At 46.9% G+C, this 26,383-nt stretch overlaps 2 protein-coding genes across 13 annotated transcripts in view; one reads left to right on the forward strand and one right to left on the reverse strand.

Annotated features, from left to right (window-relative positions):
- DLG3 (discs large MAGUK scaffold protein 3) overlaps window positions 1-14,835 on the forward strand; it is an 84,525-nt gene extending 69,690 nt beyond the window's left edge. For 7 of the 9 annotated variants that reach the window (XM_053273724.1, XM_053273725.1, XM_053273729.1 and 4 more), the window contains 11 exons: window positions 2,422-2,536; window positions 4,728-4,904; window positions 5,229-5,304; window positions 5,985-6,084; window positions 8,654-8,695; window positions 9,452-9,502; window positions 9,685-9,786; window positions 10,164-10,336; window positions 10,861-10,970; window positions 11,332-11,423; window positions 12,287-14,835. In XM_053273724.1, coding sequence (XP_053129699.1) covers window positions 2,422-2,536; window positions 4,728-4,904; window positions 5,229-5,304; window positions 5,985-6,084; window positions 8,654-8,695; window positions 9,452-9,502; window positions 9,685-9,786; window positions 10,164-10,336; window positions 10,861-10,970; window positions 11,332-11,423; window positions 12,287-12,393 — 1,145 coding nt within the window. In that variant the 3' untranslated portion in view covers window positions 12,394-14,835. Of the gene's footprint in view, window positions 1-2,421; window positions 2,537-4,727; window positions 4,905-5,228; window positions 5,305-5,984; window positions 6,085-7,677; window positions 7,724-8,653; window positions 8,696-9,451; window positions 9,503-9,684; window positions 9,787-10,163; window positions 10,337-10,860; window positions 10,971-11,331; window positions 11,424-12,286 lie in introns of all 9 variants that reach the window. The other 2 variants (XM_053273727.1, XM_053273728.1) reach the window with 1 other exon arrangement.
- A 1,389-nt stretch (window positions 14,836-16,224) lies between these two features.
- The window catches only part of TEX11 (testis expressed 11), a 36,340-nt gene continuing 26,181 nt past the window's right edge, over window positions 16,225-26,383 (reverse strand). For 3 of the 4 annotated variants that reach the window (XM_053274289.1, XM_053274287.1, XM_053274290.1), the window contains 10 exons: window positions 25,443-25,483; window positions 25,157-25,243; window positions 23,617-23,687; window positions 21,501-21,617; window positions 21,043-21,118; window positions 19,598-19,747; window positions 18,979-19,087; window positions 18,684-18,804; window positions 18,062-18,235; window positions 16,225-16,534 (listed from right to left, as the gene is read on the reverse strand). In XM_053274289.1, the coding sequence (XP_053130264.1) occupies window positions 16,463-16,534; window positions 18,062-18,235; window positions 18,684-18,804; window positions 18,979-19,087; window positions 19,598-19,747; window positions 21,043-21,118; window positions 21,501-21,617; window positions 23,617-23,687; window positions 25,157-25,243; window positions 25,443-25,483 (1,018 nt within the window). In that variant the 3' untranslated portion in view covers window positions 16,225-16,462. The remainder of the gene's footprint in view (window positions 16,535-18,061; window positions 18,236-18,683; window positions 18,805-18,978; window positions 19,088-19,597; window positions 19,748-21,042; window positions 21,119-21,500; window positions 21,618-23,616; window positions 23,688-25,156; window positions 25,244-25,442; window positions 25,484-26,383) is intronic. The other variant, XM_053274288.1, reaches the window with a different exon arrangement.

Raw genomic sequence — 26,383 nt, forward strand, 5'->3', positions numbered from 1 at the left:
GGGGCCATGGGAGCTGTAGTCCACAACATCCGGGAATCCCCATTAGAGGAAACACTTCTCCAAACCCTAAGACTCCCCTAAGTGGGAGTCCTGTCCCATGACAGTCTAGTTTAAAGGAATTGCTGCAGTTTTCATCTTACTACTATTCATTCTTCAGACCCAGCTGTATCCACCAGCTGTGGTGGTGTCTGGATGGTGTAACATGGGCCTGTTGTGGATAGTCAAGTTGGGATGAAGCCTATGCCACTTGTTTAGCAAACAGCCATTAATGCTCATGTTCAGTGATTGAAGAATCCAGCAATGAGCTATTTTTCTCTTGGATGTTGTGATAGAGCTTTAGAAACTTTCATGATCAGCAGGAAACTAACAAGGTTAAACATAAGTGTTGATCCATTCCTTCTCAAGGAATGCTCTGTAGTGTTGGGCAATTGCTTCTTTCTTTCTAGTTTTTGTTTTGGCTTAATTGTATCGCTATATTTACATTGATATAATGTAAACCAGATGCTTAGTCAAAGAGTCTTATTTCCCGATGGTAATACACTTTGTCATATTTGTAAATTTATCTTAAACTGTCAGGAAATATTAGCCTGAAGCTTGTAGATAAAGAATCCAAGAAATTATAAAAAAAAATTCACAATGCAGTGAAACTTTATCTAGGTTCAGGGAATCTAAAGATTGTAGTAAAATACTGCAAATTCTGCATTAGAAGTAACTAGCATAAGTACTTGGCTTTGCATGCTGTATGTGTGATAAAATATTTCTTAACTTTTTTTGCTCCATTGCTTTTGTAACTGAGTTCAGAGGGCAATCAGTTTGGGAGGGACTACTCATCCAGACACATTCTATATTTCTTAAGTGTTTAGCCAATACTTATTATGGTTTTCCAGCTTTCCTTCATAATCATGAGGCTTAGAAATATTTTTTTAATGAAAGCATTATCAAACAAGGTCTGCACCACAAGTTTACTGACACATTTAGTACTGAGTTGGTTGGAATGCTTGCTAAATAATTTTAGTGCAATCTGTGTATGTACCACTGGAAGTTGTTTCACTTTGGGTGAAACAAAAAGTTACAACTCTGAGGAAATAGCTACTAGATCTTAGCATGGTTAAAAGTGGTGGTGTTGGGTAGAAATTTCAGTGGCCCCGTCCACTGTGGTTGCCACATATGGTCTGAACTTGCTTGCCCTTTGTCCTCTCCTGCTTTCTTGTCCATTGGGTCAGACATTGAAGGTGACTCCATACAGATGAGCATGAGCTATTTTCCACCTGGCTTATTGCATTATGTATGTGAGGCAGCCAGGCTTATAATGTGCTCTTGTATGTGTGCATGGCAGAGGGGGAGATCTCAGATGAAATGGCTTTTTAGCAGCTTCTTCCTTGTTCAGCGAAAAGACTAATTTAAGGTTCTGTGTTCTTTTCTCTTCATGGACAGGACTTCTGATCCCCCCCCCTGCCCCCATGGTGTTTCTATTTACCAATAAACTGGTAAAGGAAATACAAAAACTATGGGAAAGAGTTTCACCTGTATTTCTAGTTTGTCAGTCTTTGGGTTAATGTTTGTTTAAACTGCTCTGTATCTGTGAAGGTCAGAAGCATTTATTAACCAATAAACCCTGGCATCAAACACTTCCAGAAATGAGCTTTTAAGTAAATACTAAATATGGCAGGGATTGGAGTAAAACAGTAGGAGTTAGCTGCACTCTCTGTGGCAGCAACTTTGTGTCTGGATGAAAAATCCATGGATGAAGAAGCAAGAGCAGTGAAATAAGGAATGTAGTGATAGAGTGATCCATCAAAAAGGAGAGTGCTGGTGAGCAAGGCAGGCAGAGTCCAGAACTTAATGGGGAGGGAAATAGGCCATGCTGATAAAGCAGACTGACCTCGGTGTGCCTGGGACATCCACTTCTTGAAGTTCCCAGAAGGAAAAAGGTGTTTGTAGTTGTACAACTGCCTCTGCTGTGGTGTGCTGAAGAAGAGGGTTTATTCTTTTTGGGCTTTCCTTTTCTGCATGTATTCCAGCTCTACAATGGGGGATGAGGCAGTCAGAACTGTGCACAATATTCCAAGTATCATCATACCATAGAACTGTATACATTGGTTACTCAAATCACTCACTGTTCTTCTTGAATATGGCCTCTCAGCTTCCTGTTCACTGCAACTGTGTATATTGTACACTTTTTGAGCAAAGATGCTGTAGCCCAGTTTAAATGGTGTGCTGAACATTAAGTCTTGATGGCTAATAAGAGGTGAGTTGTCTCCACCAGGCATGTTTGTGGAGGGGTCAGGAATAGGCTAATTCTTTGCCCCTTGCATATGACACGAATAACCCATGGTGCTTAGCTGAGAGGGGGAACTGGGTAGAGAGCAATGTTACATGTCAGCTTCCTCCCTGAACTGACCTCCACCTTGTTGCTTACAGAATACAGCCGCTTTGAATCCAAGATCCACGACCTGAGAGAACAGATGATGAACAGCAGCATGAGTTCAGGATCTGGCTCACTCCGGACTAGTGAAAAGCGGTCTCTCTATGTCCGGTAAGGAAAACTGCCACCCTTTCCTGCAGGCAGATGTACAGTGTTTTCTTGAAACTTACCCGGTTTCAATGTTTCACCATTGGTTGTTGAGCTGTCAGAAATAGGGATGTACACGGAACTGGTTCGGAGGACCTCGAATGGCGGGTGTTTCCGCTGGTTCGGAGGCAGGGTGGGGGGGCCACTTTAAGGGCAGGGGAGCGTGCACTTACCCCTCCTGCAGCTCTTACCTCGCCTGCGCTCCAGTTTTCCAAAGTCCATGGGGCGGCAGCGTACCTCCCTGCCGCCATGTTTGCCTCCTTTGTCCGGAACTAAGCGGAAGTATCTGGTGCGCACATGTCACACCACTGTGCATGCACCCCTGCTGTGCCCGTGCAGGCGTGCCAGATGCGTAGATATTGCCCTCATGTTTTGAATGGGGGGCACTTGTGGTTGAAAGAGATGCTCAGGGTGCTGGATTTACTAGGAGTTCTACTGTACACAGGAAGTCCCCTGTGAAGTGTGTGCTGCCTTTCCTCTGACTCAAAGAAGGATGAGCTCTTAGTAGGATTACTCCCTTGAGCTTGCTAATTGGGCAGAGCCGAGTGACTTGAACAGCAGTGCTGCTCCTTTAGCCCTTCGCTCTCTGCCTCTACCACATTCAGATCAGCTGGCTGGTGTGACTGCTGCAAGAGGGGAGGTGTGTGCCTAGGAGCCAGAAAATCCAGTGCCCTGGGAAAGACCTCTTTATATCTAGGCAGCTAACAAAGGCAAGAGGTTTTCAGTCATGGTATCTTTCTCATCCTTTCTGAGAAAGTTCAGACTTAAGCATTCTAATCCCATTGCATAATGTACATGCACCTGATTTTTTGGTTTTGTTAGTTACTGTTGGTGGGTGTCTTCTGGAGCCCCCTCACCTCCGTAGGCACCCTTTGCCAGTTTGCTGCTTAGAAACAAATTGCCTGTGCTTCTCCTTGTTAAGTGTCACCCCATCTTGTGTAACATGCACTTGATTGCTCTTGTGGCTGAGATGGCACTCTGCAAGCCCTTTTGCACTTGGGATTGAAGGCCCAGCCCTTCTGGGTGGGGTAGTTTCGAGCACAATTTAAGTGAAACTTATAGAATGCCCTGTCATGCTACAGGTAGTAGTAATTACAAGGCTTAGGGCAGAATTGCATTGTTGCATGACAGTCCAGGAGTGCATATTCTGGCCCTGACTGAAGTACTGGCTTAGAAGTCTTGGCTGGGCTGAGAAGTGAATCCCCAATTCTGACACAGGCACGCCTTTCAGGCAACTGTCCAAGACCTTTTTGCACGTGCTGTCAGGCTTCAAGGAATGTAGCTGATACCCCCTCTTGTGGTGTAAAATTGAATTCCTGAAATGGCAGCATCCCCAAAATTAATAAACAGTCAGGCAGGATAGAACAACCAAAGATGCCATATAGGAATTGGAGCCTAAGGCAGATTGACAACAATCTCCAGAGCATCCAGCTGTAGAAAAGGAGAATTTGGCAGGGTGCAGAGCCAGTTAAACCACTTATTGGTTTAAACCAGATATTGTATGTCTTGGTTATATATGCAGCTATTGTTTCACAGAACACAAATATAGATGACACATTTTAAGATCCACAGCTCCACAACCTTTCCCAAAATCCACAAACTTCTGTTTAGAGAAAAATTCAATGTTTCAGGACAGCAATCTGCTTTCCACATCTTGTTATCTTGTGCTTGGCAGAGTTGGCAAACTTAACTCAAATGTTGGTGGCCACTGGCTTGATGGGTCACTGCTGAACCAGCTGGAAGAGGCACTTGTGAGCAGCTGCTGTGACACAATGCTTCCTTCTTCCAAGAGGCATTCTTGTCCTTTGGCTGCTGGATACTTTGGCTTTCCAGGGCTATTAAAGTAAAGTTGTAACTTTACTATTGAGCCAGAATGGAATTGTGCCCAATGGACAGAAAATGGGCTGCGATTCCATTTCGGAAAGGGAGTCCAATCAGCTGTACCTGCCTTCTGAATTGGAGGAGTTCACTGACCGCTATCCTACTAAACAAGAAAACTTGAATAGTGCAAGGGTATTAATTGTTCTCTACATTCATGCAGATATGTCTCCAGTCATCCAATTGCAGGAATCTTGTAGGAATGGAAAATTATCAGACACAAAGACCCGAGGTCAATGGAGGGCTTCTCTAATATATATTTTTTACTTCTGTGCAGGGCCCTCTTTGACTATGACCGAACCAGAGACAGTTGCTTGCCCAGTCAGGGACTCAGTTTTTCTTATGGGGATATCTTGCATGTTATCAATGCCTCAGATGATGAGTGGTGGCAGGCAAGGCTAGTGACACCTCATGGAGAGAGTGAACAGATTGGAGTCATCCCCAGCAAGAAGAGGTGAGTGCTTGTCCTGCAGTGAAAATGCTTGCAGCTGTTCCAGCTGGTAGTACCTACATTTGACCAGGTTGTGCACTTTCCTGTGGGCAGGAGAAGTGCTGCCCACCACAGATATCTATTGCTGTGAGCCATGCCCCCCTAACAAGAAGGGAGGAAGCATAAGCTAAATACCCCTGCTGTGCCAGCAGTTTCTGTGGGTTTTGTTCAGAAATGGCTGGGATGGGAATGGTGTCAGGGTAAATGAGGAGAGGGGGCAAGGATCAGTGAAGAATGGAAGCCATACTTGGACATTAGATTCATTCTCACTTTATTTCTCGTAATCAGAGTTGAAAAGAAGGAAAGGGCAAGATTGAAAACTGTGAAGTTCCATGCCCGGACCGGGATGATAGAGTCCAACCGGGTAAGTGCTTGTAAAAGGGAGGGAAGTAATTGGTAAGCGAGTCATGAGATTACATCCAGAAAGCTAAGCATGTTCTCTGCAGGATGGAATGTTACTCCAGCTCAGATGAGAGTGAAAATGATTTGGGCCTAGGTTTTGTCAGAAGAGCTTGCCTAGAAAACCTTCCAGATGCAATCTCTTCAGGCTTGGTTTGCCCTTGAAAGGCTGGAACGCCTACAGTCTCGCTCCACTGCCTTTCAGCATCTCTGTCCAGATAGCACAGAACCCATTACTGTGTGGCTGACCCTACATTCATTAGAGAAGACTTAAAGATGTTCTTGGAATGCAGGAGCTGTGAATAATAGAGTTGGATGGCAGGGAAGCCCAACGGGGAGAGTGCCTGTGACACAGTGGTATGGGGGTGGCCATAAGGGTGCATCTTGGTTGCTGTGGGAATTCTGATTGGCTAGTCATCTTCCACCAACCCTAAAACCCATTTTTCTCTGAACTTAATTTTCCTCTTACATTCCCGTTTACATGTGATTTCCATGATTTCATTTGAGGGGTAGCTTCCCTGACACTGATCACCATTGTCTTTTCATTTTAATTTGTCTTGCATGCTTTTAAACTCCATTGTTTTGTTCTTGTTTTTGTTTTTTTGTTTCTTTCTGCCCCTCCTTCCATCTTCATCTTCTTCACAGTCGATCAAAACGAAACGTAAAAAGAGTTTCCGCCTCTCTCGAAAATTTCCATTTTACAAGAGCAAAGAGAACATGGCCCAGGAGAGCAGCGGACAGGAACGTAAGTAGCAGCTGCCCTGCTCAGATTCCGACGTGGGAGGCTGCTGCAGCTGCTGTAGGCAAGCAGTGGTGTGCTGCCTCTGAGGATGGCTATTCCAGCATGCTTGGCTAGGAGGCCTTGCCAGATTCACAGGCCTGCATTGAGGCCTGTGCTGCCCAGAAGAGGCTCTGGCCCTTGCACCTGCACACCTTGGAGTGCGTGTTGCCTTTTCCTCGGCTGTGTTGAACATGCAAAGCCTCTGGCATCCCTGGCTCAGCAGAACTTGCGCTGCATTAGCTATGCCTCCAGACCACCCGTGTTACGTGTAACTCCTGCCTTGTGGTGTGGGAACCTGCTAGGCTCTGGAATACTCAACCTTGTTCTATCTTCCTGGATCTGCCCAACTCCCTCTGCTATGCCACTGTGGGACAAAGCTTGAGTAAAGTATGGCCTAACCCAGTTTGGCCCATGACCCTTTTGGAGAGCCCAATCCAGTGGCAGTCACCACAGTCGGTGACCAACATGCAAAGCTTCAGTGCCAAGGGGTGCTCCTCACCTCACCTCACCTCACCTCATGATGCATAGTATATGTGGGTACACTCGTATAATTCCTACAGATTGTGGCATTTGGGCTATCGTATCTAAAAGCAACAACAGAATTCTGCAGAGTATATAGAGTTCAGTGGTTTTAGTGCTCTTAAATGCTTCTATTGGACACTGTGCAGTAGAAACAGCCAAGGATATGGGTACAAACACTAAACCTACCGGAGCCAGAGGTGAGGAGTCTGAAAGGAGCCTCTCAGCAGACACCTAAAGCTATCAGTATCTGTTGCTACCTAAGCTAAATAACAGTTTAGGACTTCCCAGCTTGAGCTCTGGGGAGCAGGGCTGATCTCTAGAAGTGGATCCTTCTCTGGTCTTGTGCATCCAGTAATGGTGGTCTCCTAGTGGTAGCTGCAGTCGGCAGTGGATCAGGAACCAGCAGGAGTAGACTGGGAGGGAGGCATGGAGTAGGCAAGGTTCTCTCTTGTAAGGGTCTTCCTTGGGCTTTGCTTTTTCCTGCCGTCTGTGCCTCTCAGTACCTCTTGACAGCTCAGGGCAATTGTTTAGCAGAACAGAGGACTCTGTTAGGTGACACCTGATCTAGCCAGCCTGGTAATAGAAAGGCTCAGGGTCTTATCCTTTGCATCTTCGACAGACAGCTGGGAGACTCTTGCTTTCCTTGTCTGAATCTGTGACTCTTCTGTTAGAACAGAGGTTTGTCTGAATCAGGTGCTAAAACATTAGATCATCTGAACAATGTGAAGAAAAATACCAGAAATATATCAGGGCATCTGTGGGTGCTAGAATGTATTGGGCTCTTGTACTTTGGGAGACGGGTGAACTGCAGCTCTGAGCAGGACAGAGTAGATTCCCTGAAGGTTTGGGACAGAGAGGACTTTAGAAAGTGTTGGTCAGGAGCTTTAACTTCACTTGCTGTTGCAGCTCTCAGCCATTCTGCACTCCTGTCACTAATGCTCTCCTGGCTCTGTCTCTCCCCGCCCCGTCCCCCTTTCCTCTTCTCTCTTTCTCTCTCTCCTCTCCCTCTCCCCCTTCTGGCTGGCTGTGAATCAGGACTTCCCTGGGTTAAGTGACGATTATTATGGCGCAAAGAACCTGAGTAAGTGGAATTTCACTGCACATGATCACTTTCCATTGCTAGCATGTGTGTGACTGGAAGGCTAGTGGTGCACTTGGAGGAGCCACTTATCCCTCAACCCCAGCAGTATCGTCGTTCCTTTCGACCTTAGCAGGGCCAGGGTGAGGGAGCCCAGCCTTCTACCAGTATGTTGCCAACAGACTTTGGTGAACCTGACCCCTCTAAACAGCTCAACATGGGTGCAGTGAGGCCTGTAGTAGAATGACCAGGGCCTCTTGCTGTAATTCGGGGTCCTATTAGAGGCAAGTGGTGGAAAAGGAAGCTGGGCAGGGAAGGTCATTGTAGTGTTCCTCTTAACTGGCCAAGGCCCTGAACGCTGTCCTGTTGGCGTGGTCTGGAAGCCCTTTCTCCCACACTGTAGAGATGGGAATGCCCCGAGTGACAGTGCCTTTGGGTAGCCCTGTTGTCTCTGTCTTGACTTCATCTGCATGCTCTGCCAGTCCCTCCCCTTCCTCTTTGTTCCCTTCCCCTCCTCTGTTGTTCTCAGTGGCAAGAAGGTACTTTAGGGACTTGTAAAGGGAAGCAGACTAGGAATAGGGCTGTATGTCTGTGCTTCAACCCTGCTTCCGCCTAGGCCTCTTCTGTGTACATCTGCTGGAGTACTTTGCTATTGTGAGAGGCAGAGTGTATGCCTTGCCCAGCATGAGATCTGGGAAACAAACCTGTTCCTTTGCCCCTAGAGCGGAGGGTGGGGAAGCCGGAGTTTCTGCAAAGAATGCACCAAGCGGTTGTGCAGTAGGGACTCAGAGCATGTACCAGCTGTCTGTCCAGCTTGCCCTTGCACTACTCTTCTTTCTCCCTTCTCCAATTCCTGTGGTCATCAGCACTTGGTGACTGTCCTCTTCAGTTTCATCTGCCTGTACTGAATCGGGGTATCTTTCTTCATTGCAGAGGGTGTGACGTCAAACACCAGTGACAGCGAGAGCAGTTCCAGTAAGTGTTCCTCCTCCTTGTCCTCGTCTTCTGTGTTCAAAATCCCCTGAGATCTTCTGCTTGCCCCATTCCCAGTGTTGCCTGGTTGGAGTCAGGACTTGCTTTAGCCATGTCTTTAGGTGCTGTGCCATGTCCCTCCAGTCAAGTGCTGTGGGGCTGAAAGCTGCTCTCAGCTGCAGGTTGGAGCAAATCACCACTTAAGTCCTTGGCCAGATGTGTGTTGCGGGTGGGGTGCTTAAAATGCATCATTTTTTGACACACGGTACGCTCTCTAGTAGGGCTAGGGCCAGAAAGCTAAGCAGGTCCCATTTGGATACCATCTGGAGCTGTGCAATGTTCATGACACGCTGCCATCTCACAAATACTAGAGGAGCCCAGTGTTGCTGAAACTCCAGCCTGGTAACACACAAAACCTGGACTGGGAGTGGAAGGGATGCCCTGCTCCCCTTGATACAGAGATTACTTCTGCCTGCCCCATTCTGCTGGTTTGAATGTGTAGTGGTAGCTTGTCCTTGTTGTCTGGTGCTGGGGACAACACCTGCAAGGTGGCTTCTTGCAGAGGTCCTTCCTGCTCTGTATTGGTCTGGGTGAAAATCATGGTGTGAGAGAGAGCGCCTCCCACTGACTACCATAGAAAGAGGGCAGCTTGGAGCCTGACAAATGTGTGCTGGTTGACATGAGAGCAGAGTGGCTTTGAAGTGACAAGTGCAAGGGGCAGCTGCTGTACAGGCTGACTCTGTTCTCCAAATCTTTCAGAAGGACAAGAGGACACGATTCTCTCCTATGAACCTGTGACACGGCAAGAAAGTAAGTTGCCGGAAGAAGTGCTTTCTGCACTGCAGTGGGCAGCAGCAGTTCTCCATTTCAGCTCTGGCCTGAGGAACTGCTGTCTCCTCCCTTTGCATGTCTCACTGGGTGGTTCTGGCCTGCAGAGTTGAGCCAAGGCTGCACCGTAAGGCTCCCTCTCAGCATTGTGGCTCTCTTTGCAGTTCACTATGCACGGCCTGTGATTGTTCTGGGACCCATGAAGGACCGAGTCAACGATGACCTCATCTCCGAGTTTCCACACAAGTTTGGCTCCTGTGTACCACGTAAGTGCTTAGACCCCTTGATGACCCAGATCCTTTGCAGCAGGGGAGGGACGTGTTAGCTGGCCTGCCCCAGAGGCCCAGTGTATGCAAGATGTTCCTAGTGAGCCTAGAATGGATTAATTGATTAGGGTGCATGGAGGCTCTTGTAGCTTAACAGTGACTATAAGTCCCGTGCCCTTTGGATGTTGTAAAAAGTGGCTAGAGATAGTATGAAAAAGGAGCAAGAATTCACTGTGTAGTAGGCAAGATTCCTTTTTTCCTGGCAGGATTAGCCGTGTGTGTGTGTGTGGTCTCGTGGCCTATAAGGAGAGGACAGTGCTCTCTGTGAACCTACAGAAAAGGTGACTCTGTTCCTGAGCTGATCAGTTTTCTTCTAGACACTACCAGGCCCCGACGTGAGAACGAAGTGGACGGGCAGGACTACCACTTTGTGGTGTCCCGGGAGCAGATGGAGAAGGACATTCAAGATGGCAAGTTCATTGAGGCTGGGCAGTTCAATGACAATCTCTATGGGACCAGTATTCAATCCGTGCGGGCAGTAGCAGAGAGGGTGAGTCTATCTGGTGTCTTGGGTTGTGTGTTCGACATGCTTTGGATGTCTGTCAGAGCCCACTACCCGGCCCCCCCAGTGCTTGCGTCATGAGCCACATCAGAGGGAGTGTGCCCTCGCCAGGTTCTTGTGGGCTTGGGGCACCAGAAAGTGTTGCTCTTAAAGAGGTCAAAGACTGAGGCCACCTGGAGAATGTCACAAGTTTCACAGCTACTGCTGCTCCCCTCGTGGCATACAAAAGGACCAGCAGCTCCAGCTTTCTCCTTGCACAGGCCTGGCACACACCGCTTCCATCTGGGCAGGGCAGGCATGTCTGGGATTTTGATCTAAAAGGCTTGCGTTAAACCTCTACTCTGACAGAAGTGCAAGAGCCATCTTAGCTGCTGCTCCCTTTTGCAAAACCAATAGTCATGGTCTTCCTCATGGGATTGTTGTGGAAAGAAACTCTAAAGCTTGCCATGTGTTCCTTGAGTAGGAAGCAGGTGCAAAGCTTCAGCACTAACCAGTGCCCTGCCCTTCTCCAGGGCAAGCACTGCATCCTTGATGTGTCGGGAAATGCTATCAAGAGGCTGCAGCAAGCACAACTGTACCCAGTCGCCGTTTTCATCAAGCCAAAATCCATTGAAGCGCTCATGTGAGTAGCATGGAGGTAGAATATCTGGTTACGCTGGACTGCTATATGGTGGGGAGGGGGAGAGAGGAGGCACCTTCTTGAAGGCGAAAAAAAGCCTTGGAGGTGTAGCAGTAATGGTCTGCTGTAGGACAGTTTTGTGAGTGTGACTGGGGCAGAGCAGCCTGCATCCTTCGGAGAGAGAGAACGAGCACGGTGGGGGCACTGCGCTCGCTGGCAACAAGGAGCTTGCCTGTGTGGGCATTGCCAGTGGAGTGACAGATGAGTTGTGCTTCACATGATTAGGTTGTGACCGGAAATGTGGCTTGGGCCCATGCCATGTCGGGCATATTTGTGCTGAAGCTTCTCTTATCTGGGCTGGCAGGGAGATGAACCGGAGGCAGACATACGAGCAAGCCAACAAAGTCTTTGACAAAGCCATGAAATTGGAGCAGGAGTTTGGAGAGTATTTTACAGGTAAGAATCTGGACCATTTCTAAACTGATTGCAGTGAATGACCGCATGTGCAAGCACATTATTTGGGGAGGCCTGGAAGGACCTAATGAGTAAGAGACGTGGGATAAGTTGCTGCACTCCCTGAACAAGGGCGCAGCTGAAGAAAAGTAGTATTGCAGTGACCCACAAGGATGTTAAGATGCTGAGGCTTCAAGAATATCTTGAAAGAGGGAAAGGCTTGTTCCACAGGTTATGCTATTACCTGCATTTGGATTACTGGGTAGTGGAAAGAATGAGAGTCACATTGTTACTTTCCATGCATTTTAGGAGTCCCCGAGCAAGCACTGAAGGCCTCGGTCAAAGGCTGACTCTCTCTCGCTTAGGAAGAATGTGTCCTTAGTGGTGGCTAACAGGACCTGTGAATGGGGATAGGCTACATTCCAGGAGGGGAGAGGCACTGAGTGCCTGAGAGCAAGCTGGCTGTGCTACAGTTTGTGTCGCATCTGAAATTGCTTACTCTTGAATTGGTGCAGAGACACAGGCATGAAAACTTCCTTTCTTAGAAGCAGTGTGTTGCTTGGAGTCCCAGTTAAGTGAGGGGAGTATTCTTCATTGAGGGGCCAGAGCACGTGCAGGGGGGAGCTCCACGGGAGGTTGGTCTCTTGTAGTGTTCCCTCTAAGGGAGGGGTGTGTGTGTGCACGCTCACAAGTTTTTTGATGTCCGCTCAGTTTTAGATCCTGCTCAGGTTGAATGCATGTGTGCGCACACACTGCCTTGATACCGCCACCCAGAACAAAACTCATTCCGCACACAGATGAACAACAGTTGCGGGAACACTGGTCTCTTCCAGCTTAGTAAATCTTTTTTTTTCTTCCCCTTCCAGCCATTGTACAAGGAGACTCTCTGGAAGAGATTTACAGCAAAATCAAACAGATCATAGAGGACCAATCTGGGCATTATATCTGGGTCCCATCCCCTGAGAAACTGTGAAGTCCTTATTCCCCAGTCAACTTCTTGTGAGAAGATCAGAGACCCCTCCCCCCAGTCCTCTGCCCCAAGAGGGGGAGTGTGAAGACATCCCTACCCCTTTTTTAGATGGTTGACAATTGAGTTTTCTAGTCCTGTTTTCTTTTTCTTGGGATGGACCAATCTCCTTCATCAAGTGACTGTTCCCACCATTCCTGCATGGACCTTCCTGCTGCTCCCTTAGAAATGGAGACAAACCCCATTTGAGAGTTTTGTGTGGTTTTTTTTAAAAGAAAAAAATTAAAACTGAGAAGCAAGATGGAAGGTGGCAGTTGAGGACTAGCCTAAAGAGCCGCCGAAGCAAGGGACTTGGACCATGACTGCCCTGACAGATGTGTAGAGGAAGGACTGTGGCAACGGGGGGCAGGTTTTCCAAGAGTGCAGTCATCACCCAGCACTGTGACTGAAGGAAAGGCAACAGGATGCATTTATTTATCTGTATATGTAATTTATATAATATATATAATATACTATATATATTATATATATATATCTGGACTAGAAAACATGGGAGGCTGCTTAAGTGGTACTGTGTGCGCGCAGGAATTGTATGCTTGCCATATCCTGGCCATCGGGCATGGAAACCTGTCGTGGCTGAGAGTGAATTGAATGGTACAGAGTGTTTCTTGGCTGCTGCTCAGTGGCTTTCCAAAGCCAATGCTGTGGAGAAAGCCACATTTGGAAATAACACAGAAGCTGGTGCTGTGACTGTGGAGCAGGCAGAGGGCCCAGAATCATGCGTGAAGTTAGAGCAGTTGACTGGAGCACGAGAAAGCAAATGGATAATGCTACGTATTAATTGCACATTGTTTTATGTCACCTGATGTGTTTGCATGAGAGGTTTCTTTTTTGTTCTGTTTTTTTTTTTTTTTAAGCTGGTGTTAAACCAAAATCATGTTTGTGTTGGTGTGTTGGCTTTTCATTACTCCAAGCTTTTGATTTTATTAATGAACTGAACGGGTATACAATCCAGTTTTTTAACTTATTTTTTAAGATTGTTCCATTGTAAATAGACTTCAAACCCAACCTACAGACCATGTGGAATGAGCACACCAGTTTTGTGTTGCGATGGGGTCACTTTCATGTAGAGAGACTCAGACTCCACCCCACTGACTTGTTCTGTCTGATGGAAGAACTTGGAGTTCCATGCTGTTAGAAGCTGGAAGAAGCGGCAGACAATGGGAAGAGAAGTCGTGTCTTGGAGAGACACACTATGCCAACCACATGATGGGATTTAGGATGGACTTTTCTGGGAATTCTCTGTAACAGAATCATGTGTCAAATTCTGGTTTGCAGCACTCGAAGCCCTTCCCGATGAGCACATAATCAGGGGCTCAGCAAAGAAGAGCGACGTCCCTTTTGTGTTTGTGTAATTCCCATTGCAGAGATGGGCTGCCCGTACCCTTTGCTGCCAACCTCTGCTTGCAGGTCTTCTGGACAGGAAAAGGGGCAAGTGGAATTCAGAATGCACTCAGCTGTGAGGCATGGACTGTTAGTCTTCTGTGGACTGAGGCAGCTGCTTCTGGGAAGCCTTGGTATGTGCTCATCAAAGCAATGTCTAACGGTGTGTAAAAGGTGGTTGCAAGAGTTGCTTGCTTGATCACTGACCACGAACATAAGTTTGACCAGAGGGAGTTTTGGGAGGAGTTTCAAGCATTCCTCGTTTGGTACGAGTCCTTGCCTGTTAGTCCGAAGGGGGTGGGGGGAGGTTTGCTCGCTTTCCTAGTCTCGCCCTCATCCCCAAGCTTGAAGCAGGTGATTGTACAAATCGGGTTTCCATGGAGTGAGAGCAATGGCTGCTATAGGAGGAGACTCGAGTGTGCCTGGTTCGCAGTCCAGGGAGTAGGACTGAGCCTCCAATTGTAGCAGGATGCTGCTGCCCACTCCATAGCTGGTAGGTAGCTTTGTCATTCATTCAGTGTGATTTGTGCACAAGCCTCATTGTTCAATATGGGTGAAAACTGTCATCGTGCAGAACTCGATCTGGTAAGCAAGAAGCTGTTTCCATGTCAGTTGGTGTTGCAAGAAACCAAGTGGAACATGGCTAGGACTGGAGCTGCTGCTTGCTGGCAGGATTGTAAGGAGTAAAAATGAGGGAGCTGCTTTTCATGGCTCCCCGCTCAGTGGAGGGAACGTGGATAGGCTGCCAGCTGCTCGGTTGGTGCTGCAAGGCACGCTCTTGAAGGCTGGCCTGTGCACCATTGAAGCGGCTTCTGAGGCGGCTAGTCTCCAGGTTCCAATTCCTTTCCTTTTCTAAGAAGCCTGTCACCTTGTCTTCTAGGCCCATGGAGGAAAGGCCTATGTACTCCATGGCATAGCTGAAAGTATCAATCATGGCACTAGTTGGTTTACCAGTGTTTCTTCCAAGGAGACATATATTTTTAATAAACAGAACGTTGCAATGAACTCTTGTCTGCTGAGGGTTTCTTGTCTGCCTGCTCACACAGGTTCCAGGTAAGCAGCCATGGGTGGTGTGAGGCCTCTCATGCAGCCCTGGCTTCTGAGCCCCGAAGATACTCCTAGGCTTGAATGTGCTGCTCCTTGGAATATGAAGTGGGCGGAGAAGTGAATCCAGCTACTTACTAAGTGGCAATTTACCTTGGTGTGCATTGAACCATTTGGTAGGCAAATTATCTTCATGCTCTGGCAAGTCACACTGAGAATTTTACCACCCATCTGCACCCAGTTAGAAGTCTGGGGTAAGCAACAGTGGTGGTGTGTTCACCACTTAGCAGAATGTTGCTGGGAACTGGCTTGCTAAATGGTTACATCCATACAGTGATAAATGATCATCTTGGTTCCTTAAGCCCGGCTAATTCTCTTTACTGGAATGAAAGCCTAGAGTGGCTGCCAACTCTATGCAGTAGTTGGAAGGAATTGTGACAAGGCACACAGGAGAAGCTATGGGCCTGTTCAGATGATACTTTGTCTAGCAGCCCTAGAGTGAACACTAACAATGTGCATGGTTAGTATTCCTCCCTGCTGCAAGCATACCAGGGTGCCTTTCTTTAATCGGAGGTGGTAGTGCCTCTACACCTGGGCTGCACAATTTTGGTCCAACAGCAGCTGAGGGCTGAAACTACAGCTCCGCTCTGCACGCACTAGAAATACTAACTAGTACTTACAGAGAGTGTAAAGGGGTGATTGAGACAAACTGCCTCACCCTGTGGTTAGGCAAAAGCTTTCCTACCCCGTTGAAAGGGAGGAAAGGGTGTGTGGGCTGGTGCCAGTGCATGGAGAAGAGCCATTCTCGGTTGCTGCAATCAAGGCCATCTCGATGGGTTATCCCCCTCCCGTGCTCCAAGGCAGGACTATGCGAATTAGCTGAAAGATAGAAGTCTCTAGAGCCTGAGGGGGATGACCCCGCCTAGTTCTTACAGGCCAAGTTAGCAAATAAAGACTGACCTATATTTCCAACCACAGATTAAGCTACATGGAGTAAATCATAGTAAGTTAGAACAGACAGGTGAGAGGTAAGAACCACCTGGTTCGCAGCCGAGCCCGGTGGTTCTGGAGCAGCTAACCCGCTCCTGCAGCCCGCTCCTTAGCCCGGGTTTGCAGAGCGAGTGCTCCGCAAACCGGGCTATCTGCTCGTGAGTAGCCGCGGTGTGGCTACTCATGAGTAGACCCCCATGGCCAGGAGGCTTAAAAGCAACCTCCCAGCTCAGGGGGTCTCCTCAGTATGCCCTTAGCCCGCTCTTCCTGCTCACCAGGAAAAACTGGGTCTCACTGATTGTGAGACCCGGTCCAATAAGTATTTACATGAGGAGTCAAATATGGTACCTGAAGGCTGTATTAAAGGTTTGAACTATTTTATTCACAGTACAACTTTTCTAAAACCTCACTCTGAAACAAGCTTCCTTTTGGTCCAAGAGGCAATATTATTTTCCTCCACTAAATGCTGCCTACAACTTGGCAATGACCACCAGCTGTGGGCTCTTGTATGCATCCTCTGTTCTCCCACTGCAGTGCTAATGGTTGCTGAACCATTAAAGCATAGCAATAGCTGGCTTTGTTGTGGCCTTGGCTGCTGTCACTCCTGCGTTGGAAGGAATCCCTTTGCTCGGTCCAGCTTGTCCAGAATCTCACTGTAAAGGCCAATCATCTGTGGGCAGAATCGATAAGCTTTATCTGATAAATCAGCATTCTGCACTGGGGATTGTGGGGGCTGACATGCATCTGGAAGAGGATCTTGGCAATCTCCTATTTAGCTCTAGTAAGATTTCTCACATAACTCTGGGAAGAATGGGAAAATTAAACCCAGTATATCTCTGACTGCTGCTAACTCCCAGAAAAGAAGAAAAGTATCTCTAGCAAGTGGGCAAATCAAGACATCCTATTCCCTGCTGTCCCTATCCTCAGAGTTGGATGCCAATTGGTTGGAGGAGGCTAGTGGCCCAGTCTTGTCCCAGCTTCTCCTGCCAGGGTATTCTGTAGAGGATCAGGGGAGGAGATGTGGGTGGGGAAGTGGAGTGGCTGTAGCCTATAACATCTCCCTTACCAAGGTCCCTGTTGGGATATCTGACCACATTGAATGTGTGTACTTGGGTTTTGGCGAACAGGGATAGTTTGGGATTTCTGTTGGTGCACCAATCGCCCCCGTTGCCCAACAGAATCCCTTACTGAGCTCACAGACTTGGTTGCGGAACTTGCATTGGAGTCTCACAGACAGTGGTACATATGCTGGTAACTTCCAGAATTCTGCAATGTGCTCTATGTGGGGCTGCCTTTGTACGTAGTCCAGAAACTCCAGTTTGTACAGAATGCAGCAGTCAGATTGGTCTCTGGATCATCTCGGAGAGACCACTGCTGATAGAACTACACTGGCTGCCAATAGGTTTCCGGGCAAAATACGAAGTGCTGGTTATAACCTATAAAGCCCTAAATGGCTTAGGGCCTGGGTATTTAAGAGAACATCATCTTCATTATGAGCCCCACCATCCACTGAGGTTGTCTGGAGAGGCCCATCTCCAGTTGCTGCCAGCTCGGCTGGTGGACACACAGGGGTGGGCCTTCTCAGTTGCTGCCCTGAGACTCTGGAATGCGCTTCCTACTGAAATATGATCCTCCCTATCTCTGACCATTTTTAAAAAGCGCTTGAAATCCCACCTCTTCACCCAAGCTTGTTCAGCTTTTTAAATTTTAATCTGTTTGACTTTTAGATTGTCTAAATTGTTTTAAGATTTTTGTGTATGTTTTAACTTGTTTTATGTTACTGTTAATGGCCCAGAGATGAACGTTTGGAGTGGTGTGCAGATTTGACAAAGAAATAAATAGCTATAACCCTATTCACATCCTAGAAGTGGCTGCTAGGATGACCCTGGCTAATCTTAGGCTGTGAATTTGTAGCCCAGAATACTTTGTGTCTTCTGCACAACTGCCCTCCTGCTAGTACATTCACTAGGATCTTGTCTGATTTGTTGATGACGGCAACCCCCTTCCTTGCTGTACCCTGCTGACTGAAAGGGGTGTTTAACAAAGGGAGAAGCCAGTCCCCATCCTGTGGAAGCCTATTTGCTGTGACGTAGAAACTTACTGGTACCAATGCTGACTGTGCATGACATGGCTACCAGATAGATTGCATCCCCTCAAACAAAGGCCCTTAAGCCCTCTAGCATCCACCCTGCTGCACCTGGCTCTCATAGCTGCTCTTCAGGGTTCCCAGGTGTGCCAGGAAGCGCATTCCTAGACCACACCACTGCTCTGCTTCCTTGTATCTACCAGCACAGTACTGGCGTATTCCTGTGTTCCAAGCTCTAGTCATGAGCCAAAGGATCTCCACTTCTGGGTAGCTGGGCTGCAGAACCTGTCAACAATCAGGACAACACAAGAGGGGTCAGGGTTTCCTGTTCAGCCTGGCAGAGATTGTTCAATTGCTGTTGGAACTTTTAAAGTTCATGGTGTGGTTGTGTGCTATTTAACCTTAGCAACGGACAATATAGAATCAGCTACATGAGAGTTTTTAGGAAATTCAGGCACAGCTTCTTGTGCTGGTCATTGTTATAGACCAAGGCAGAGTTAGAGGGACCTTGCCCAAAGTGAGCAGTGCCTGTCTCAGAGAGAAGTAAGCCACTCTTGCATAGACTCCATCCCAGAGGGGGGGGGGAAACCCTGCTAGACAGACACATTATCAGGCCAGTTGCTTGGCCTGCAGCAGGACTGTGGTGCTGCTGGAAGAGCTGTGTGTTTTCTGCAGATTGCTCTCCTGGAGGAGTAGAGTTTCATGGGATACTTCCTCCTTGTCTCCAACTTACTGTGTTGCCCAAAATGCTCAGAGCATCTTCAAAGTACTCCAGTGCCTCATCCAGCACACGCACATCTACCTCAATCATGCCTGATGGCAGAGCCAAGTGGACCAAACTGTGCAGGCATTTGCTGAATACCAACCGAAGGCAAAGAAAGAGAATTACATTGGGCAAGCACATACGTAATGCCTTCCTAACATATCTGCAAAGCAGCCAGGCACACACAGCCAGCATGTATACTGCAAAGCTGGTGGGATGTGCACTCCATAGCCAACTTCGCTCCTTTCCAATGCAAGCAACATACCTGTATGTGACTGTATCAAGGGCCTCATGTTTCTGAAGAAGAGTCAGAACCATCTTGAGGGCCCTCTTACACACTGAGGGATAGTGAGCAGGTGGCTCCATGGCTAATGCTTCAGAAAGGAAGGCACAGAGAGAAGAGTCAATTCTAAAGTGCAAAGATTTCTTAATATGCTAGGCAGTGCCACATAAGGTTGCCCAGGGAGGGCACAGCAAAGGGTTGAGTGCAATGCCAGCCTCACATGTTAAATGCTATTTGCAGACCACAAAAAAGTGTGTCTTGCTTGCCATTGCCTGTTTTGATCATGGAACCTACTGGAAGATACTGCAAACCTGAGGAAAGGATACCCTGGCAGCAAAGTAGCAAACTGGCTGCCTATGTGAGTAAAAGTTTATATTGCACTCGCCTCCCCACAGAGGAATCCTTTGTCTCTTCAGGTCTCCTTTTAAGGCAAGCTGCAGCTGAATAACAGATAGCGGTAAAGAGATGTGATCAGGATTGTATTTTCCCCAAAGAAGATACCAAAAGATAGCAGGCTTGATGCAATAGTAGTTGACTTGGGCTATGAGGAGCATGGACCCCACCCAGAGAGAGCAGCTCAAGAGCACTCTTTGGCATTTACCTGCAATGGTTTCCAGAGTCTTGACCTCCATTTCTGGCAGCGACCACACCTGGTCTAGCAGGCTACCCACTGATGGATCATGCAGCTTGGCTCTGGCTTCAAATTCATAAAGCAGCAGTAGTGTGTTGGTTGGATCTTTGGGGAAATCACCTGTTGTGGAGAAAGGGAGTCACTGGTTAAGCTAGTTCCCTAGATCAGAATACCCAGAAAAATTTCCAGATCTGGACATTATACTGTAAATGCAGCAGAAAAATGGAAATATAGATGATGGGATTGTCATTGTTGGTCAGATGACTCAAGCCATAGAGTGTTACAGAGTTCTAGCATCAATAGGGCTTGTCCTACTGTGTGCCAGAGGGAAGATACTGGCTCTGGCAGCAGAATTTGGTTTGCCATTAGAGGGGAAAAATAGACAGGGTGGTTGATCAAGCATGTACTCCAAGTCTGGAAGCCAAGACTACACATGGAAAGACAGCTGACACATCTGACAGTGCAGACACATCTTCCTTCAAGGGCTGCATAGTAGTAAATCCAAAGACCAGGAGTTCATTAATTCAGCTCTAAACTGAAGGTTCAAGGCCCTGTTTTTCCAATGACTCCATCATGGGAGCACTTCATATGCAGTCCTGCTTCTGCTGCCTCAGGAGTTACAATGAAAGTTAACAGCCACCATAAAGGCATCAGTATATAGTCATTTAAAAAAAACACCAGTCCTAATCTGATCTCCCTTTCCTGTGAAATGTACTGGCATCCTCCTCAGTTACACTGCATTCTCCTTAGTCCAAAGGAGGCTGCAGCCTCCAGCCCTTTCTTGCCCATTTGCATCAAAGTTCGAGGGCACTGGGAGTCCCAAAGGCTCTGCTGAAAAGGCAGCCGGCATAGCAAGTGACTCCTCTCTGACACAGCCTGGTATCCCTGAGAGTGCCTCAGCTGCAGGGGCAATTCTGAAGTGACTCATTTCAGAGCAGAGGCTTGCTCTCTCCAGATCCTTTGCTGGCGCCCTCTCACCATATGTTTCAGGGTCAGGCTTTTTATAGTCTTTTCTACCACTGCCCCCCTACCTTGTATAGCTAACAGTTGTAAGCAGCACAGCTTCTTATGAGCTGTGCCTGATTACACAGACACAGTGTGTCTATGCCTGCAGTCCTGTGTACACTGATTTGGGGCTGATTGGATGCGTTGGGCGTTGGGAGGAGTCACAAATAAATATGTATAATATGACAGCCAAATATAATTGGCAGTCAGTCAAAATATTCTATGCCAGGATCATTCTACACACTTTCATCCAAACCCATCTTTGTGCTTCCATCCTTTCTTCTCTCAGGCTTCACAGAAGATACTACCCCAATGCTAGCAAGGCAAGAGGGCTCTCATTATTACCCATTATGGCAGCAGGTGTATGGTATAAATCAGTGTCACCTTTGGCAGCAGAATCTCCAGCTCACCTGTTTCCTTCAGAACCTTCCAGATCTCCCTACAGGACTGGATGTGTCCGAGGGCCTCAGTCAGTAATTCAGTCTGCTTTGCAAACACACACACCATGTTAAAATTGATTTCAACATTGTCACAAATATTTGCTGGTCAAGGTGGGGGCATCTTCCTGATTCATGTACATAGTCAACCCCATCTTTGCATACTCAAATGTTTGGATTTTAAAGAATTATTATTAGTGATTTGTTCAAATGCAACCACAGAACTCTCCAAATACTAATACAGATTTGCAAAGAAGGGTAAGAAGGACCATGAAGATGGACTTGCATTCCCATGGATTATGGTCCAAATGATTGTAATTCTAAACAGGAAATGGGCAACTAGCATGGGATCAGATGCAGAGCTGCTATGAAGCGGCATGAAGTGTTTTCTCAGGGAACAGCACAAGAGTCTCACTTTATCCAAATTCTACCTGGTCTGCAGACAATGCACTGGTTCGGCCCATGTCCAGATCAACAGCAGCAGCCATAAGTAGGCAGGTCCTCTGGGCAAGTAAGACAGCTTGATCACGGGGACAAAACTGGGAGAACTGCAACCAGAAACATGAATTCATGGGAATTCAGCCTGATCTTTGTTAACCATCAGCAGGACAGACTAAGTCACTTGTTACAGTGACATGCTTTTATTTTCCCTTTTCATCAAAGGTCTGGGTTTTTCCACTCAGCAAATCCAGTTCTTCTGCTTCACCTCCTTCCACATCTGCAGAGCCCTTGTTCTACCTCCTCTACACTCCCACTGTAACTGACCCTCTTAGGCTCCTGTAAAAACCCTGATCTGGATGGAAGCACTAGGACCTCTGTGGAGCAAAGTGTGAAAGGGGCACACCTGTGCCCATTCAGGTCTTTTGTGTGTGCGCAATATTCATCCCTTTGAAAGCTTGCAATCACTGGGCAACCGATTTCATTATTCTGGTAGAAACCGAAATTAGTGCAGCCAGTCCTTGTTTACATAGTCTTAAAAGTAAGCACACAAATTGTATCCTTTACTTTTAAGCACATCCTAACATGAGAAAAGCCTTCACCTCTTAGCCATATGCTGCTGTAAGCACAGTCCTGTTACAGCACACATAGGCAGAGTCCTACCAAGACACTTGTAGGAGAGAAGTTGGTGACAGCCCCGCATTCCCCACAGTCCTAGGGAAGACTCCTCAGTCACATCACCTTGGCAATGAGTGACTTCTGGGAAAGTGGCAGAGCTATCCTGGAACAACATATTAATGGTTAAGCCCAAAAAAGCCACTTGTTCCATGGAAAACTCTTTTTCTGGGTTCAGTATCAAAGCTGGGTCTCTGGGGTCATGTTCTTTTTTTCACAGCTGAAGCTCCAGCATGATGCCACTAGTCTCAAGAGAGTTGCCACAGTGGAAGCAGGAAGGGACTCTGACAGTCCCCTGAACTGTTTAGCCCAGGCTATCATCTCAACTACAGCCTGAAAAAGAAAGGCTTTGGATGGTGCAGTGAAAACCAAGTGCTAGAAGACACCTTACTGAAAAACAGAATGCCTCTTTTCCGGAAGCTGTGAAAAGAAACCATACTTAGCCTAGAGAACAATACATGCCACTGTTCAAAACAGCATTTGAACTTCCAGCATGTTGAGCTACACCAACAAGGACCGTCTGCTACCCAAATTCCATGGCAGAGCGCAATGCTCCTTTACAATTCAACACTGCCAGGCCAAGCCCAGTAACCTGACTTTCTATCCAACGTAGCAAAAGCTTTCCTGAGCCAAATAGGCGCTTAGTTATATTTAGTTATAGTTATATTTGTAATTTTCTTGGTAACAATTCCAGGGTGGCATACTGGATACTGTGCACGTGTAAAGGAGGGCTGTGGGGATGCAACTGGGGCCCACACACAGCTCCTCCAAACCCTCTACATGTTGGCTGTTGTGCAATTGGGCTCAATGTCCCCACTCTGCCTGCATTCTGGAAGAAACACATCAATGACCTCCAGTGACATGTTTCCTCTCTACCAGAGTGCTTCTGGGAGCTCAGGCAGAGCAGACACATTTCACTCACTTATGCAAAAGATGACATGTAGAGGGACTGGGGAAGTGGCATCTGGGTCCCAGCTGCTTGTGTTCCTGTAGTTCCTCTTATGCATGCACTTCGTCAGAATGTCAGCCACTGTAATATTGAAACATTATAATATATAGGAGAGTGTATATTAATTAAAGCAACCCACTAATTAAAGACATCCCAAGCTGGTGGAATGTCCTCCTGCTGGATACAAATCTATGGCATACAGTGCATATTTGTTTCTGTAAAACCAGTAACAGATTTGCATCAATGGCAAACTTGCAGCCCTTAGTCACTAACTGCTGTTAGTTGTCTTTCCTATAATTACAAACCCTGTTAATTTTCTTTGACCCAATTCTGTAACATCATACAAAAGTGACAGAGTGATATACATAAACCCCTCAAGTTGCCAAGTTACACTCTCTCAAGAGGACTTCTTGGGAGCTTTAGCCAAGTTCATAATAATGCCATCCATCACAGAACACAGAAAGGAAGTTGGCAAAAGCACATACCTTGAATGACAGTACAAAGAAATCTCTCATCATTCTTGGGCAGCTCTCACACTGCACAGCCAAATTCCAAGCTCATAATGCAAAAAAGAAGAGCAACATTAGGGGGAAAAAATTAAAATTATTTGCCTTGTATCTTCTGACAGGCAAGTTCATTATTAGCTTCAAGCATGCTACAACATACATTCAGGATCAATAGGAAACAGCTAGCAGTGAAGAATCAGTATGTTGTTTCATGTTTTATCAATGAAGATATTCACACTACACAACACTGACATTCTGAACACAAGCAGAGACTCTAGAGGAGTCCCTTCAATAACATTGCACAATTGTGCATGACAGTTTGAGCACTCCTCTTTCAATCTGCACAACTGGGATTTCTCCCCTCCTCCATGTAGGTTCTTGTGGTCATAGGAATCAGTTGCCATGTACAACAGATGAGCAAAATCACTGGGTGCTTTCCAGAGTGCGTGGGGAGAAGTGGTGTAAAATCCGACAGCTAGCCCTAATGTTTGAAGTCTGTTAGAGTAAGCTGCTTCGGATTTTACACCGCTTCCTCCCTCACTGAGGCTTTGAGGGGAGAGAGCGAGCAACCCCACACCTGGATCTGCACACAGGGCACTTCCCTGAGGGAGAAGAGGCAGAGGGGGTGGGTGGGTGACTGACGGCTTTCCACCATTACCTCCTTTCACCCCTCAGCAAATTCGTCCAAGGGCAGCAGACTCATGCAAAAGGGGGGGGGGGAATTGGCGATTCACACACACACACCTACTTCTAAAAGCAAGCCACACTTCTACAGATGCAATCCTATGCACTCTCACCTAGGAGGAAGCCCACTGAACTAAATCACTTACTTCTGAGTAATCCCAGCAAGCCTGCAAACCGTTCTCAAAACTAAGAAAACCAGTTACTATTTCACGATGCACATAAGTGTTAAGCCTGAAATGTCAAGATCAGATCTGAAACAGGCTGTGTCTATGCAAATGTCACCCTGCTGTTCCCGTATGCAAGATGGTGTCAAAACCCAGATCATAAGAATGGACAGCAAGCCTATAGTAGTGAAGCAATTTCAAGGTGCCATCTGGAAAGTCCCTAGCTTGCACACCTGAAGCATGCAAGAAAATCCACTTTTGTATACAAGATTCAGCAACAGATTCACTGCATTCAGTCTGTGGTGAAGACTTTATTTCTGTGTATTTCAGTCGGTGATGGTGGGCAAACCACTGTTCCTTGTTTTGGTATTTATATGCATTTTACTTCCATCGGTAAATATCTGCCCTCTTTCCATTGCCAAGAAGGAACTGAGATGGCCTTTGGTTGATGGAAGAAAATATCTGTTTGTCTGAAAGATATTCAGTCAGTGCATGGGGAGTGGGGGGAAGCCTGCACACACTCATGAATAAAGTTTACAACAGTGAAGCCTTCAATCCTACCATTTCAATGTGTCACTTTGTCACCTCAGCCTGGGGTTTTCAGTGTAGGGTTTTTTCTGTCTCTTCTCTAAATGGAAATGGTTTCCTTTGACTCCTACACTCCCACCTACCTATCTTCCTGAACCAATGAGCTTCGCTGATTGTCATTTCCAGTGTCTCACTCTCTTCTCTGAACAGTCCATCAAGTTTATGGTGAGCTGGAGCAGGAACACACACCATTAGATAAACAGCAATCCAATGAGAAATTCTGGAGTTTTTCTCATTGGGACTTTTAAGAGGAAGCCAGAAAGCTTCTGTAACAGAAACTGAACTGGACTTTGTGGCCCTTTCCAACTGGCCCAATTATTCAGCATTCTCTAGGTGAACAAGAGGTACAATATAAATATAGCTATATACCTGCAGTCAAGTACGTGAGAAGGGTCTCCATATCTTTATTTCTAAAAATGAAAGCAGGGGAAGGAAGTCACTAAACAGCCCTAAATGGTATTTCTAAAAATGAAGGCGGGGGTGGTGGGGGTGGTTTGGAACATTGGTACTCACCATGAATATTTCTTCTTGCTGGTGTAATGGAGGTCACCCATTGTGGGTTATCTCCACCCACTTGCTCTAGACAATGTAAACGAAGAGATCTTTAAGAGGCCCCTTGTGGGCAGATCTCTTTAATTCAATTGAACAGCTTGAGCAAAGATAGTAACTTGAAAATAGAACTGATGTTGAGAAAGATAGAGGAAACATAGGTCACAAGCCAAAGGTCAGATCACTGCTGGGAAAAACTTGTTTAATAACTTGGCGAACAACAAATGGAAAAAAACACTCCCTATGACTCATGGGTGGGCATGGGTGACCTCCGTTACACTAGAAAGAATAAATCTTCATGGTGAGTACCAATGTTTCATCCTCTGCTGGTGTAGGAGGTTATCCAGTATGGGAAATACCACAGCTCACAACCCCAGGTAGGAAATGTAGGGGATCTATTGCGGTGGGAGAACTTGCTGGAGTACTCTTCAACCAAAGGAGGCCCTAGCCGAAGCAAGTTGGAAAATTTCCAACTTGTAGTGTTTGGAAAACATTGAGCGAGACTTCCATGTAGCTTCTCTGAAGATTTCCTCTAGAATTGGTGGAATGGGCCGCAGATGTTGCAGCTGACCTGGTAGAATGGGCAGTGACATGAGTTGGTGGCAATTGTGTGTCTCCTTCTCTGAGGACTACTGGCACAAGCTGCTGGGAGAGAGAGGCACTGGTGACGAGCCCGATTGATGCAGCACCTGTAATGGAGACTGCAGCACAGGCTGGATAGGGCATTCTGGCTCCTGTAATGGTGCCCTTGCTGGGCACCC

Source organism: Hemicordylus capensis, chromosome 11 (genome assembly GCF_027244095.1).
Source record: "Hemicordylus capensis ecotype Gifberg chromosome 11, rHemCap1.1.pri, whole genome shotgun sequence".
Taxonomy (NCBI): domain Eukaryota; kingdom Metazoa; phylum Chordata; class Lepidosauria; order Squamata; family Cordylidae; genus Hemicordylus; species Hemicordylus capensis.